Raw genomic sequence first — 16331 nt, 5'->3', positions numbered from 1 at the left:
AGTGTGCAACATAAACAAAGCTTGATTATGTTGCGCGAGAGAGAGATCATCACATCAGACAGCTCAACAATCCATCGTACGGTGAGGGCCGATGATTTGGTCAACAAACGGCATCGAGAGGAAAGAGACTTTTAAAGTACACATACCAATACACCAGTTATTTGGCATGCGCTAGTATTGAATTGCTGGTGAATAAGTTTCACTTCTGCGTGTCAGTCGAGTGAGCAGTTTAGAAACTGATTGGACTTGCGCCTGTCGTTTTTTCCTATTTTCGGCCTGGGCAACTTATGCGCATCTTATGTACATTTTAGTTAATAAATTGCTTATCCTAAACACTAGTTGCGCACTCTGAAAATAAGACAATAAACAAAGAACAAGTTCACTATCTCGCTTTTCAATTGCAATCAGAATACTCTTCCTTTATGGACTATACTTTAAATGCATTTTTTAGCTTCCTACAGCTAATTATATAGCTATTTGAGTGTTTTTCGTGTTGGATCTACTAAAAAGGTCTATATGTACTCGTCTCAATGCTTCAGGCATTAATTGAGATGAAACCAAAACTGTTATTAGCATTTATAATTTAAGTTTGATTCGGTGGTAAGTAGTTTCATGCGTCATGCCTAGTTTTCATTGCGGCAAGGTATTTTTGCTGATATTTATGCGCGAGCTTTTTTATTCAATTGCGATGTGGCGTACTGTAAGGGGCCGTTTATTTACCACGTGGACAAAAAACCTTTTTTTTCTGACCCCCTCGTGGACAAGTGTGGACGATTCATAAACCCCTACCCCTCCCTACGGTGTCCATGTCAACTTTCAAAAAAATGGGTAGTTTCATAAAAATGGGATTTAGAAAATTTTCCCATGTGGAAGACTAATATGAAGCAAACCTTGTGAAAATCATTCAAATCTCAACGACTTATGATATTTTATATTTACATTTCAAAGATTCATGACAAATAACCTTTGAATTCTTGAATTGGTTCGAAATTTCATCCTCTAGCTATGAAATCCAAAATTAATGTGATTAGATCATGTTACAGATGATTGCATCAAGTGATTTAGGGTAGACGAGCCCTTATTCATCTCATTAGTCAGGATATCACACTATTTCGTTGATAACTCGACTTAGAGTTAGTGGATTGCGCTTAAATAGGTATCATCATCTTTGCAATTTCCTGGGAAATGTAAAATACTCGCGTTTGAGCGAAGCGAAAAGTCGAGCACAACGTACCCTTATTCATCCTACCATTTGAGCTAATGCGTTGAATAGAGATAGCAGATACTGCTCTAACTAATGTGTTCAAATGGGTGAGATGAATAGAGGTGCTAAGATGAATTAGGGAGCAGTTACCCTAGATAAAAAATTCTGATTCTTTTTCGTGCGAGTTCTTATGATTTTTTCGATGATAGTCTTCATAGATGTTTTCAATTTTCACACGTGATGCACACGCATATACTATGCTGTTATAAGCACTTGGACTATTTAAAAATCTTGAAAAAAATTGAATATAACCGCTCACACCAATGACAATACAAATTTGTTTCATTTTTATATAAAAGACAAAAATATGACGACGTGGACATTACCCATACCCCCACCCCCATCCCAATGGACAAGCATGGACTTTCTCGTGACCTCTACCCTTTCCTAAATTGTCCACGTGGTATATGGATGGCCCTTAAGGCGATTTTTGCGAAATATAATATATGCATGCGGCTGCTGAGTTTTTTCTTTGCAGGCTACAAAGCAGCCATTTTTCATGACAGGCGACCAAGCAGCAATTTTGTTAGTATGAAAAGGCACGTGGTTTACATGCTTTCACAATTCTTTTTTCTTTCGAGTCGCCATATTGTTTTTGGGAAGCCTTTCAGTTTACACGCTTTCACTCTTTCCTTACTTGATTTAACCGCGTGGGGGATTCTAACTGGATTCTTTTTACAATAACCGGCAGGATCGCCAATGTAAGAATTTGATTTTGCCAATACTCAATCTACTATTAAATTTATTCTATATCATTTTCACATCAATTTGAAAACACGCTTGTTTGGAATAATTTTTTTTTTTATTTGTGATCATTTATCATTATTCCCGAAAATGTGGTGGGGGAGCGGAGTTACCCTTTAGACTCCCCCTCCTTCCCTCTGGCTACGTGCCAGCGTGGACTTAAGTCTGATTTGTCCTAATCTTTAGTTAAAATATAGGTTGCCTGAAACTCACTCAATTGCAATGAATGCGATCCGCCAGTGCAATAGTAGTACGTAATACTCGCACCAGTCTTTCACATAGGTACATATATTGTGCATCTAATGAAGAATGATGTTCAAAATGCCTTTGATGGTAGTTGAAATGAATAAATTTCCTTTTTTTAAATGCAAAAGACTTAGATGTTTTTCTGAAAAAAAAAATTCTAATTCCTTTAAAATGCAAAGAACTTAGAAGAATTTTGGCAGTTTATTTTTTGCGTGGATTTCGAAATTAACACGGTTTTTTTTCAAAAAAATATTCTAAGTCCTTTTGAATGCAAAAGACTTAGAAGATTTTCAGAAAGCTGGAAGACGCGGGTCTGGAAGATTCCTCAACAATATGGATATTTTCGGAATGCTCTTGAAGTAGGTACCAGAAATTGATTTTGACGCCATTTTTAAATCTAAGATAGCGACTTCCGGTTTAACGAAATTCGCTATAACCCAATCAGTATGGGATGTACAAATAGCTTTAATTAAGCAGTTGAATTTACTTGAATTTTAGCAATGTGTTTAATTTGAATCAATTAAAACCCCCAACTCACATTACATACATCTCTTTCTTCTCTCATTTCCATTCTCACCGCACTCTTCAGGATGCACACATAAAAATATTTTACATTTCGCTGGTTTATGATTAGATCTTATATTCGACGATGTTTTGGATGATCGCCCAAATTTTCCATTCAGGAATTTCGGTTCACCGGAAGTCGCCATCTAGAATTTCACAATGACGTCAAACATCGACATTTGTCTCCTGCTCGTCAAAAACCATTCCGAAAATATTCATATCGGTTAAGTTGTAGAGAATCTCGCTAAGCCGGAAATCACCATCTTGGATTTCAAAATGGCTTCCAAAATCAATTTTCCATGGACAACCTTGGGCTGAAGATGCTGATTTATTTATTTATTTATTTCTGGCACCTGCTCGTTAACACCATTCCGAAAATACCTATATTGATTGGGTTACAGAGAATTTCGCTAAACCGGAAGTTACCATCTTGGATTTCAAAATAGCGTCAAATATCAATTTCTGGCACCTACTCTTCTAGACCATTCCGAAAATACACATATTTATTGGGTTATAACGAATTTCGCCAAACCGGAAGTCGCCATTTTGGATTTCAAAATGCCGTCAAACATACATTTCTGGCACCTACTCGTCAAGACTATTCCGACAATACCCATATTGCATGGGTTGTAGAGAATTTCGCTAAACCGGAAGTCGTCATCTTGGATTTCAAAATGACACCAAAAATCAATTTCTGGCACCTACTCGTCAAGACTATTCCGACAATACCCATATTGCATGGATTGTAGAGAATTTCGCTAAACCGGAAGTCGCCATCTTGGATTTCAAAATGACACCAAAAATCAATTTCTGGCACCTACTCGTCAAGACCATTCAGAAAATACCCATATTGTTGAGGTGCGGGACATAAGGAGTCCAGACCCGTCTCTTCCATCTTTCCTAAAATCTTCTAAGTCTGTTGCATTCAAAAGGACTAGGCATATTTTTTTGCAAAAAACGAGATAATTGCGAAATCCGCGCAAAAAAACTGCCAAAATTCTTCTAAGTTCTTTGGATTTAAAAGAACTCAGCATTTTTGTAAGAAAAAGTCTAAGTCTTTTCCATTCAAAAGGACTTATTTTTGCAAAAACCGTATTAATTGCGAAATCCGTGCAAAAAAAAACTTTTAAAAATATTCTAAGTCTTGTGCTGAGAGTTTTTTTAGGCGAACTTTCGAATTAACGCGGTTTTTTTACGAGGATTTTCTAATTAACGCGACTTTTTACGCGGATTTTCCAATTAACGCGGTACGTATCCCCCGCGTAAAAAAAAACCTGAGTGTAATACATTATACATGACATGACAACTATATACAAGAAATCAATATTCGAGTTCTAAAATTTTGTAAAAGAAAAGACCAAATCGATAACTTGAACCAGTAATCAGCGGTTTGAGTTTGGTTGTCTTGATCAGCTGGTAGGAGAAACAGGATAATGTTCGCATAATGTATAGGAAGGATGCCCATATGATCTAAACACCAAAAATGGTTTGGTTAAAATCTCGATGTTTCATGCATTTTAAAGATATTTGTCATCCCAAATTCAAATTCGATTTCTTAGAATTTTTTAGTTCCTTCTTTTATGGGAATTTAATGTGACCGGACGATTAACAGTTTATATTTCTGGAACCATACAACGGATCCGTACGAAATTTTGTAGCAGGAAAACATACCTTTCATTTGAGGCATTTGTGATAATCGGCCAAAATATCACCGACAAACTGATAATAGCAAAAATAACCCGAGAATAGTGAAAAACTGTATTTGAGCGCAATGAAAACTTGAATGCCCTATTTATCATACTACTGCGCGCATCAATTAGCAACCATCCTACCAGATGCGAGCCCAAGAGCAAACTGACGCCAAAACTTCGTTGACGGTGGTACACGCATTTTTGAAAGAAGCTTATACAACAGGTAAAAGAAGCGAAAGAGATAGCATGTCTGGGTGCCGACCACATGTTGTGAGAATTGGAATTTATTTCAGCCGACTGCGTGCCCCCACCATCATTTCAAGAACGAATGAGAAGCGCGATTGGCAGATCTGTATGCGTACCGCGCAGTGCTACCAAAAGTACAGATGTTCCTATAAAGTTGCAGATTATTTGAATTGTATAGGTACAGATTAAAATGATATCTAAGGAAACTACAGCATGGCACATATTTTTGGAGATAAAATGGTAAAACAATAGTTTTATTTGACATTTCTTACACCTAGTAATATTGAGAAAGTGTATATAGGATATATAAATTTACGGACTGTTTTTCTTTGGTGTGTAATACAAATATATTTTGTAATTTGACTACTCCAAACAAATGATTTGCTGGCGAATGAACTTATTATTGAAACCTTAGCAATAGAACAAATGATTTTTGCACTAAGAACTCAGTGTTTTTTTATTTATTGTTTTCGGAAAAATAAAGCGAGATTGGAAAGGTTGATGTATGAAACACCGAAATTAACCAAATATTATTCAACTAGCAAAACGTTTGCATTAACTTATTGCTGTAAATTTCGGTACAAATTTTCTGAAAAAGTAGTGCGATTTTTTTATTCCCGGTAAATAATATAAAATGTGGCATCACTGGTACCAGCTTATTTTAGTTTCTCTTTGCCGCTCAGCAGCGAGAGGGGAATGGGTGTCGCAGCTCTCCAACGTGCAATGTTGCATCCGAAGTTTTGTATCACAACAGAGCAAAACTTTCTCTTTTGCTCACCGAAAAAAATCGCGGCGGCCATGTTTAACTCAACAATTTGGTCATCGATGACCAATTGTTGAGCAATGTTGAATTTCGAAACACGCTTAGTGATTTTGTTTTTTTGTGTGCTTACTCCAACACATATCTGGAGGATTTACATCACAATGCCGGCTTGCAAGATAGAATCCCGCACATACGAAAACAAGCAAACAAGTGGCAAGTGGCTCTCACTTTCGTGTGTATGATAGAATGCGAGAGATGAGTGAGTCTGTGAGTGCACGATGAACATAAACCTGTACGGTGCCCGATATGAATGTGTGAGGCATTCAGTCTGAAAGAAAATACGTGCACTTGGCTCATAATGATTATTAAATAATTTTCTTTTTTACACATATACCATTGATCATTGTGATGTTTTCCTTTTTTAAGTTCATTTTTATGTGAGCCCCCTTGTGCCGTTTTTGCTTGAACTCGGGGCTGGGTCGGGTTCTGGCCCAGATCGCTGTCAGTTCATACATATTGACAGCGGTTGGGGTTGGAGCCTGTCTCAGTCCCGCTTTCGGTAGAAGCGACATTAGAGAAGATCAATGGATGCCTATGCTCGCAAAAATATTTGAGCTTAGTGCTACGTCGTATAACTAGTAACCCTACTCGCCCACTTGTTACACTTAATCATAAAATCGGTATATCGCCCCTTACACCACAATTTGCTATGTCATTTGTGCATAGCCCCTTATTGACAAACTAAGGCTATGAACAATTTGGCAAATTTTTAACATTTGGTTAAAATAAAAAGAAATTTTAACTACTAGAGGTCGTATGCCGCTGATAACACTGATGGTTTATTATCTCGCTCTTACATATGCTAGGCCCCCTATAGATTGACAGATATTGCCCCGGGTACACACATTTTTTAAAGTAATGGGATACAATATGCTAGAGCGAGACCCCATGTTTCAGTCCCTGAATACATGGAGGCAGTAGAGCTTTGCTTCCTCTAGTAGTTATAATCTCTTTTGTTAAAATCTGACACTTTGAAAGTTATTTGCAAGGAAGTTATTTGAAGCACAATTAAATTTGACAGTGCAATAGTTAAGTTCGTTAGTTAAAATTTTTGCACGCGATCCATAATTAAAAGGTGGGTACATTTGTTGTACTTATTTGAGATTGTCAATATTTGTCAACAGAAATTGAAGGGAGAAAGATTGAAACGAAAACATTTTGTGTCAAGATTTGAGGCATACTTAATGAAGTAAGCAAAACACTTATATTAAATTATCGACTAATGTTCACACACCTACCATCTCATGGTATTGGCAGCTCTCAATTGGGTCATTAAGCCATATGCTGTTTTTATTTTTTCCAATGCAGATAACTTTAAAGATATGTAATCGAACTTCTTTCTCTCTTTTTTGTACGCAAAATAACACATAAAAATCATTTTAAAAAATTGAATTATTACGACCACACTTTCGATTGAACTACCTTGATCCCTACACTGAAAAAAATCCAAACGTTAATTCTATTTGCTTCAAACCGCTTAAAATTCATATGAAGAAGAAATGCTATTGTTATCACGCGCACACAAACCTTCTATGTGTCAATTGTATAAACTATGTATGCACACACATAAGTTATATGTTCATATTGTTATAGAATGGGTTTTTATGTGCCTAATAGTTATTAAATGTGAATGTAAGATTAATATTTCTTGTAAATGCACACATTAGGTTTATGTGCCAGCAAATAGTGTCTATATGCCTCCGTTAATTGCAAAAATCTATGTGTGAAATCAATATGCATAACGTTTACTTTTTTGAGTGTATCCTTTCGCTGAGATAACTGTCAAAAATGCTAACCCGCGTGGTCCAATTCACTGTCAAGGAAGATCGATAGTGTCAAACAAGGACGTGTTTACATTTTTTTTAGAAAATCAATCAAAAATCCTTCTGAAGTTTTAAAAATTGAACCTGTATATTGTTTGTTTGAATTTAGAAAGATGAGCTCAATCGGTTAGTGAAATAAAAATAGAATTTTATGCTTCATTTAATAACCGAATTCTATAATAACTATCCTATAATGTCAACTCTCTCGGTGAAATTTTGCCATTCGAGAGAATATAATTTTCGGACTGCAAAATTTTAGCTAAAAGTTAAAAAACATCGCCAGATGGTACGCAGCCTAAATTGAGAATAATTCGCGTGAAGACTATACTCAGTCTAATTTTTCCCCAAACTAAATAAGACAAACAGAGAAATAATTGAATTTTAACTATAAAAGCTTACTTTCTACCACATATAAACACTTAGAACTGACAAAAAAAAATTATTTTGAAATGCATTCCGCAAGTAGCGACTTCTTCACCCGCTTTAATGATCATTTTAAAAATATACTTAGTTAGGACTGTAGCCGCATATGCGATTATGGCGCCACTGATAAATGCGCAAGTATACGGGGGATAGACCACTAGTGAAAAATCGTGCCCGAGTCTGAGGGATAATCCTTTTGCAAATGAGTGGTTGGAACCGTCTATAAAAGGTGGAGCTAATGTTCTGGTAAAATTTGCGGAACGATGTATTTTCTCTATTAGTCTGTGCCGGACCCACTAACAATCGCTATATGATCAATTAATTTTTGTGTTTTATGACGTAAGCGCCAATAACTTATTTAACCTTAAAGCTCTCATTTGCTACAAAAAACATTTTAGCAAAAAGCTGTAACAACAGGGAAATGAAAATACGATACAAATCACCATCATTCTCAAGTTCGTTCGTCTGATTTCTAGATTAAAACTTTACTTGTGTGTAAATTCTCCTTAGTAATAATGAAATATTTGAATGCAATACAAAAGTGCCACAAACAGACTTTTCGTATTTTTAATATATTGTAATACACCATTGCGTTGACAGGAAAAAAATTGAATAAAGAATATCTTTCAGTCAGTTCTGGCACATGACATGACTGAGGAAAAAAATGCTAATAGGAGAGCGTTTTACATTTTCTTCAATCAAAAAACATTTTACACAGACACAGCCCCTCTCGGTTCACTATGCGCAATGCAAAGTACATACTCATAAACATACCAGCCTCTTACTCGTGATGCTGCTTGGTGATATCAATGATAGAAATATTCAGAATTTACAAAAGGGAAAGCAGTAATTTATTCCTATATGTTTATGCCAGCAGTACCGGCTTGAGAAGTTTGTCGGGGATTAACAGGATTTCATCGCCCCAACCAGAATGAATAATTGTGCTATACAGCAGTTGGGACCAACCATCCCGTACAAATGAGTAGCAACGAACTGAAAATGATAACGGGTATCTGCTTGGCGGAAATTGTAATGAGATACTGTAGTAGGATCTAAGCAAATAAGGTTGATGTGTACACTGCCTACCATCCATCTACTGAACACAGGTCACATTTGTCATTAACAGTAAAAGTATTATTAACTATTTACATTTTAAAATGAACTGCGATTTCGCAACCCAGACGATTGGATGTGAAGCCGGCGTACTTTGTCATACGTTTAAATGCACTTTTTATGAGCAGAATGATCTATATTGACATCAGACAAAGTTTACCGTATTAATTTCATTATAGAAATTGAAATGGAAATCTCTTACATCAATTCTGTCGTCGTTCAAATTATACTAGCACAGATAACAGACATTTAGGCTAGAATCTACACAAAATTGATATATTCAGTAACTCACTACTGCTATTTACTCAACTGTTTGCTACACCTTTTTGATGTTTGCCGTGTGTGTTGCAGACTTTCGATTAATTCGCAATTACGCATATTTCGCATCGAGCCTAAACGTCTGCTATCTGTCATACAAGGGTTATTGCAATGAGTTGAAGACCCAAAAGATGCAGTTTCGAGTCCTGTTTCTAGGGAGATTTTGCCGTTCAACTCAATATTTCGATGCTTCCCGTTGAACATTACAAAAAAATTCACTGCTTGTTGGGTCCTCGGTGGGTTCTTTGGAAATGAATATGCTCGTTTCGGGTTTAACTAATATGTTCAAATGGATAGGTTAAATAAAGGAACTAAGTTGAATTACGGAACAATGTTGTTACGCAATTTTCACGTTCTCGTTTATTTTCTAATTCAATTGAAACTAAAATCTCAAATAGAGGAACCCTAAATATTCATATTTAAACGCATTTAGTCGTTATTAATTCATATGATCCGCACAAACTCTTGTATCTAAAGCAAAGCCATTAAATACTTTGTCGATAATCGCATGTGAGTGTGGGCATCATTACAGTCCCAAACGAACCATTTATGCCAAGCGGAATTAAGAACGAACTTAATTATGCCGCCACATTAATTTTTGATCCCCCAACCACATCCGGTAAATTTACTACCCCGTTCGGAGTGTCGATAGCATCAGAAGGTAATATGTGTTTGTGGCTATGACAATATTTGCCAGCAAACAGCCGACATCATTTTCAACGAACTTACACTGTACTATGCATATCAAGCGAAGGCACAGCGCCAACGTTCACATCGCTCCGGGTCACAGAAATGAGTATATGTATCAAACAGCGAAGCACCCTTACCCGAAACCGCCAGATTAACGATGAACATGTTGCGTGCCGTTCGCATTTGCGGCTTCCGGGCGACCGCCATCACCACCAAACTGTTTCCGGTAGCGCCGAAGACGATTAGAATGCTGTACATCACTATCAGAATGTGATAGGCCGGATCGTCCACCTTGCGGTTGTTGCTATACTGTTCGATCAGCCCCTGCCGGATGGTGCTAGTAGTTAGCGTCACATTGTCCAGGCTGAAGTTCAGCCGGGACAGTACGATGTCCATGTTTTAGCGGGGCTGGACGTGGGAAACGATGGCTATCGTATACGTTGACAGGTTTATTTTTGGATATAATTAACTGCTTTTATTTTAATTTTCCTATTTTATTGGTGCTTCAATACACACTGTCCGGGTTGATATTAACGATTATGTTACGACGCGGAAGTTTCGTGCTGTGACATGCGTTACTGGGTGATGTCATCTTATCGTCTGAAAAGAGATACAGAAACGAAAGTTTTACTTTTGTAACGAAGAAGAAGGTTTGCTTATATTAACACAGAGTAACTACAGTGCATGTCTTCTCTCACTGTGTGTGAGTAATTGAACTGCTTGGAGATGGCGGTATTATAATCAATTAGCAAACTCTAACAACAGCCTTACGGGCACTGCGTGCGAACTTAGTTGCGAGGGTTATTAGCTAGCATAAGCATAAACTTAAGAGATCACCCGTAGTTGGGTTACCAAATGAGCTGAGAGCGAATTAAGGACATCTTGAATCAGCCTCCTATTAACGGCTCGAATCAAAACTCGTCGAAATAACAGTTGACAAAATGTTCATCTGGGATGTTCATTCCTGTTTCCATATTGCCAGCATTATCAATTTTACTTCGATTCCACCACCTAACGTGGCTGCGCCGCATCGCTTTTAGCGCCTTATTTTAAAGGACATGTCCTTAATTTCGATGATTAAACGAAGCGTCCTTTATTTTACTTCAAACATCCTTAATTATAGACTCAACAATCCATGGTACATTTGAAATCTATCAGATAAACTTCAATCAATCAAATGGAATACTTTCTTCGCCATTTTAGTTCGTCACTTTCTCGCATTTCTTTTGATTTGTTATGTTCAAATTGACGATTCAAAAGGATTGATTATTGCGAATCTTTTCTAAAATCCACATCGTGACATTTCAGCCATGCGCCACCAAGCCGTGCGCCGAATTACGCGCAGGTTCACTTTGTATTAGTGCAAGCGAAAAAACGGTTTGACGTTTATTTTTGTTTCGTTCGCACTCATGTGTGTCACATATAGCAACAAATCGACGAAACGCTAGTTTATCTCAGGATAGCCAATAATATTGTTTGTTGAAGTAAAATGTGTTTCAATCACTCAACCAGCAACATATAACTCAAAAATGAGTAAAAATTTATTATTATTCCTTATATCACAAATCTTCGGGACCGCAGAAGTAAAGAAAAAGCGCTGCGCGGAATAAAAAATATTGCAAATGTTTTCTAAAATCCAACCACATTTTACTCAAAAATGGGTAAAAATCATTAGTATTGATCAAGATTAAAGAGGCTGGATGTTTTTGGCTCAAAACAAAACTCGTCGAATGTAAACAAAGCTTATTCTGTTATGTTAAACTGGCGTCTAGGTGGCGAAAACGTTGAAGTTCAATTTTAACGTTATAGGAAAATTAAAAATTCCCCAATAATATTTTAGAAAATTTTCGGTAAGCATATTGTCCCCTTCAGGGAAATCTTTCTAATGTGTGCTATGTGATGCGGCTTGGTCTCATGGGACATTGCAAGTAAACGACATATGAGTAAAAATGCTCAAAAAATGACAGTTCAGCGAACTTGTTTACATGGTGTTAGAATTCCAACCGAGTTTCTTGTTCTGGGCGAAGAGATAGAATCTAAAATTTATTCCAAATAAAAATTACCGGGATCTTGGATACACTGTTGCAAATAAACCAGCTTCCTGAACTAAGAGAACAAGAAAAGTAAAGAAAAGTAAGAAATATAATTTTGTAGGAGCGAGCATGACAAAGGAAGTGTTTTTTCATAGTCCTAAGGACTATCCACGTGCAATTGTGTTAGTGAGAGATTGAGGTTAAATCGGGTGGAATTTTTGATAAATGAGGTTAAATAAGGTGAAGAATGTCTGCACGCGTGTCTTATTTTGTATACATATTTGTCCATCCACAGTGCAACTTTGTTGGTGACGTCAAATAAAATTTTGGGTAGAAGTGTTTAGAATGTATTGTTTACACTCTATTTTTATCGCCGTAAGTTTTCGAAAATTGGAAAAAAAAAAAAGTGTCACCCGAAAAGCAACGTCGCGAATCGATTTTGCGCATGCACTTGGAAAATTCTCAACTCTCTCATCGGAAAACAACTCTGAATCGTGCAGTCAACGGTTAGTCGAGTGATTAAACATTACTACCAAACTCTAGACATCGAACGGAAAGAGACATACGGTCAGAATGGATGTTCTATTAGTTATCAGGATCATAAGCGTATATTGAATGCGTTTAAGCGTAATCTCAATACTTCGATCGGGGATGTGGCCAAAAAGTTGAATCTGTTCAAGTCATTCGTTCAGAGAGTCAAGGATCGGAAGATACCGCATACGTATAAAAGTGCAGCAGGCTCCAAATCGTGACGAACGGCAAAATACGGTAGGCCGGATCTAGCTTCGTGTCACTATTCAAATTTTGTCCTAGAGTGGAACGAAGCCAAGGGGATCACTTTCGTACCCAAGGACATGAATCCCCTCCCCCTCCAACACGCCGGAACTAATGCCAATTGAAAAATTATGAAGGGTAATTATGAAGTAGTCACTACGAAAACATCCCAAGGAGGTCAAATCTGAGGAAGAAATTAAGAAAAAGTGGGTTTCCGTACAAAAGACGCTGCCGCCAGATGTTGTACAGAACCTAATAAATTGTATCGAAGTTGAGTGAAATAAATATGCCAAAAGCTTACTAATGGGTTACTTTTCATCGCCTGAAAGTTTGAAAAGGGTTGGTCCACTAGATAGTATCGGTAAAATAGTTCATTGATAATAAAAAACCCTTCCGAGCGATAAAGAAATTAAATTTGAAAGAACGCTAATTGATAAAAAAAAAGAATGAAAAGAAATTTGAAAGAACACTAATTGGTAAAAGGACAATGAAAAGAAATTTAGTGTATCATAAACCATTCTTTATAATAGATCTTCCAAAAATAATCAGCGAATCAATTTTTAACTAAACTCCCGACGGATATCATACGGTCTCAAGGCACATATTGTACGAACCTTGATTGTATACTCCCTGGTCATATTAATATACTTAAACTAATAAATGAAAATATTTACTTTTTTTCAGTTTACTTTACAAAATCGAGTTTTACAGCTGAATTTTCGGAAAAGTTCCGTCTAGAGACGTATAAATTTCATGATCGCGTGGAAACGAGCATTTGTATGTTATCGTTTGAGACCGGCTTTATAAATTTATTAATTCACGTAAGCACCGAGGGGTTGGCACGTTTGAGAGATCGCAAGCGTAATTGGGCGTGGATGATCACGAAGGGCTTTTATTTGTTATTTTTTTGGTCGAGCGGGCGTTTTTTTCGTGTGTGCTAGCGTAGATGTTGTATTAAATTGCATAACCGTGCGGCCATTTGCATCCTCGTGTGGGTTCTTAAATTTTCGCGCAGACCGCAATTCTGATGTTTGAGTGTACGGTGTACATGCGCGTCATTTTTTTAGTATGGTATAACTGAAGCTGAGGACTTAGGGTGCTATAGCAGAGATTAGAGGCTTCTGGACGTGACCGGTTCCTCATAGAGCGGGAATAGGCGTTTGTATACCCCTACTAAAGGGGGTCTCCTCATCAGTAGCTCATAAAAACGGTGGTTCTTTAGGAATTTTTTGAATATTAAAGCTTGTTGAAACAAATGATCTTTTGCGTATTTTTGAACATATGTAGATTGTTTATGCTGTAAATTAAGATTTTTTTAATACATCTTTAGCTCAATATGTGCACAAGAGCTATTAACTTGTTTTACTTTTATAGTTTTTAGCTCTTATAGTTTTTTTGTAATCGTGCACGCAGCTTTGAAAAATATCGTTTTCTCGAAATGGACTTCAAAGTTATTAGAAGGGAAAAAAATAAATTTAAGAAATTTTACAGGCGAAATGTTATTTAGCTATGTGTGTGTATACAATCCATTTCCCACTGTCCGGCAGTGCTTTTATGGAAGAAACTTGTCTGCATCTATGTAATGATATATATGTTTTCATCGATAGATGTCAACATGTTTAGCCCTGGAAATGAAAGGCGATAGCTCTACTGTGTATCCAACGACCAATTTCAAGAATGCCGGTTTCGTACACGTACATTCTGAGGCCGCCTTCATATACAATAAGCCCCGCACGAAAACATCCACGTATCAATTAGATATTTGCAATATATTCGCACTTCTAGAATAAAAAATATTTTTGATTCTGGCACGTATTTACAAAGAGAAAAATATTTATGAAGACAAGCATTGAAAAATGACATGAAACGATCTCACCAGCTCTGAATAAATTAATTCATGAGATTTCTGTGAAGAATTTGCCTCCATCCGTGAAATTGTTGCATCAGCTACTCAGGTCCAGGCGGCGTTGTAGGCGCTAAGCGGAATGAACTGGCATATGTTTTCGCGGCATTGCTTCACATACTTCAATGGCAAAGTTGTGACAATAAATTTCTATGCAAAATCACACTTTTCTCGCGATATTTCAACGTAACTCGTAACTCAACAGGAAAAACTACCTGCTAAACGAATGACTTCATTTTCCTGTTGAATATTATGTATAGGGGATGATGGAGTAAAACGCACCCCCGAGGCAAAATACACTCCTTGCTTGTATCGAAAACTGCTGAAAATTTCTAGGAAAAGGCAACACCAGTCGGAAGTCCCCAATAAAAAACATACACTGGAAAAATTTGATAACCGTACATCAATAGCAGCTCGAGAAATAAACAATAACGTGCTCTTCTCATGCAATTATTGTGGCTCGCGCAATAAGGGTTTTCAGCTCTTATAAATGCTTATAGCTATAAAGCCCCAAACAAAGAATTATGTTTGGCGCTATGCACAATATTTAAGCCTTCCACACGACGTTTTGCTTCTTGTGGGATGATTAGATGCCATATTATTCAGAAAATCGACACTTAGTAACCAAATAAAGCTTGTATTGATTGGATAAAAAATTGTTTCGATTTAACAGATAACAGTGATGCCGGCTGTACAGAGACGCCATCCTTGACAGGGGTTTGACATGTATACGGAGAACAAAAGAAGAAATAAGAATGAACTTTGAATTCATATTCAAAAAAATTAGGCCTGCATCGGATTTTTCATTCCCTGTGCGCACAATTTCTGTACCTAGTGTAAATCAATACAAGCAAGAGTATTTCACCATTTCCTTCAGCCGAATAGCGCACAAAAACGTTCCACAAAAAAGTACCGATAGGTCATAAATTCAATCTCTAACAGCGTTAACACAATTTGCTCCCACCCACCCCTCACATGGTACGGTGCCAGGGTTATTTTTTCTTCTACCATCCACATTTTCGGAAAATCCGTAAATAAACACCAGCAGTGGAAAGTGAATAATTGGATAGCGGCAGAATTACTACCATCTTAAAGACAGAGAAAGGCAGTTAAATATGTTTATTTTTATTTATATACGTGATTTGATACGTTGGGAAATGTAATCGTATTCGATACTTCACTAGTTATGAGTTGATTACATATATGTACATAGATTGTCCCGTAATGTTTTGGAATAATTTCATAATTATTCTTATAGAAGAAAGACCCACAAACTACTTTAGCACACTCCAAGCAACCAAAAGTTCATACAAACGAATTCTTCTTTAAAGAAATTTGAAAATTGTTTAATAGCAATCAGTCACAATCTTCCAAATAAGCAAACTATTTTTCGTCGGTCGAGTATTTTTTTAAATAATTTAAGGCAGTTTTTTTAAATTGTTTTCAAAGCTTGTCTATTTATTCGTTTGATTAGGTAATATTTCCATGAAAATATTTAAGAGATGGCACTGCTTCGGTGACGGCTAACGTAAATTAAAACATATGAAAAAGATATTGAAAGTTCAGTTTTTGGAGGAAACATGGAAACAGTTCGTAGAAGTATATTAACATACTTACATTTTTCCAAAAAAAATCTTTAAAAAATGAATGCACCCATACATTCTACATGCAAAAAT

At 36.6% G+C, this 16331-nt stretch overlaps 1 protein-coding gene across 5 annotated transcripts in view; it reads right to left on the bottom strand.

The window, feature by feature from the left end:
- LOC131677378 (neuropeptide F receptor) overlaps positions 1 to 16331 on the bottom strand; it is a 56105-nt gene that overhangs the window by 16366 nt on the left and 23408 nt on the right. For all 5 annotated transcript variants that reach the window (XR_009303336.1, XR_009303337.1, XM_058957164.1 and 2 more), the window contains exon 2: positions 10083 to 10545. Coding sequence is in view for 3 of the 5 variants with exons in the window: in XM_058957164.1 (XP_058813147.1) it covers positions 10083 to 10341 (259 nt within the window). In the remaining 2 variants the exon portion in view is untranslated. The remainder of the gene's footprint in view (positions 1 to 10082; positions 10546 to 16331) is intronic.

The sequence above is a fragment of the Topomyia yanbarensis genome, chromosome 1, assembly GCF_030247195.1.
Source record: "Topomyia yanbarensis strain Yona2022 chromosome 1, ASM3024719v1, whole genome shotgun sequence".
Taxonomy (NCBI): domain Eukaryota; kingdom Metazoa; phylum Arthropoda; class Insecta; order Diptera; family Culicidae; genus Topomyia; species Topomyia yanbarensis.
Note: the sequence above shows the minus strand (reverse complement) of the source record. Positions and strands in the feature narration are given on the sequence as shown.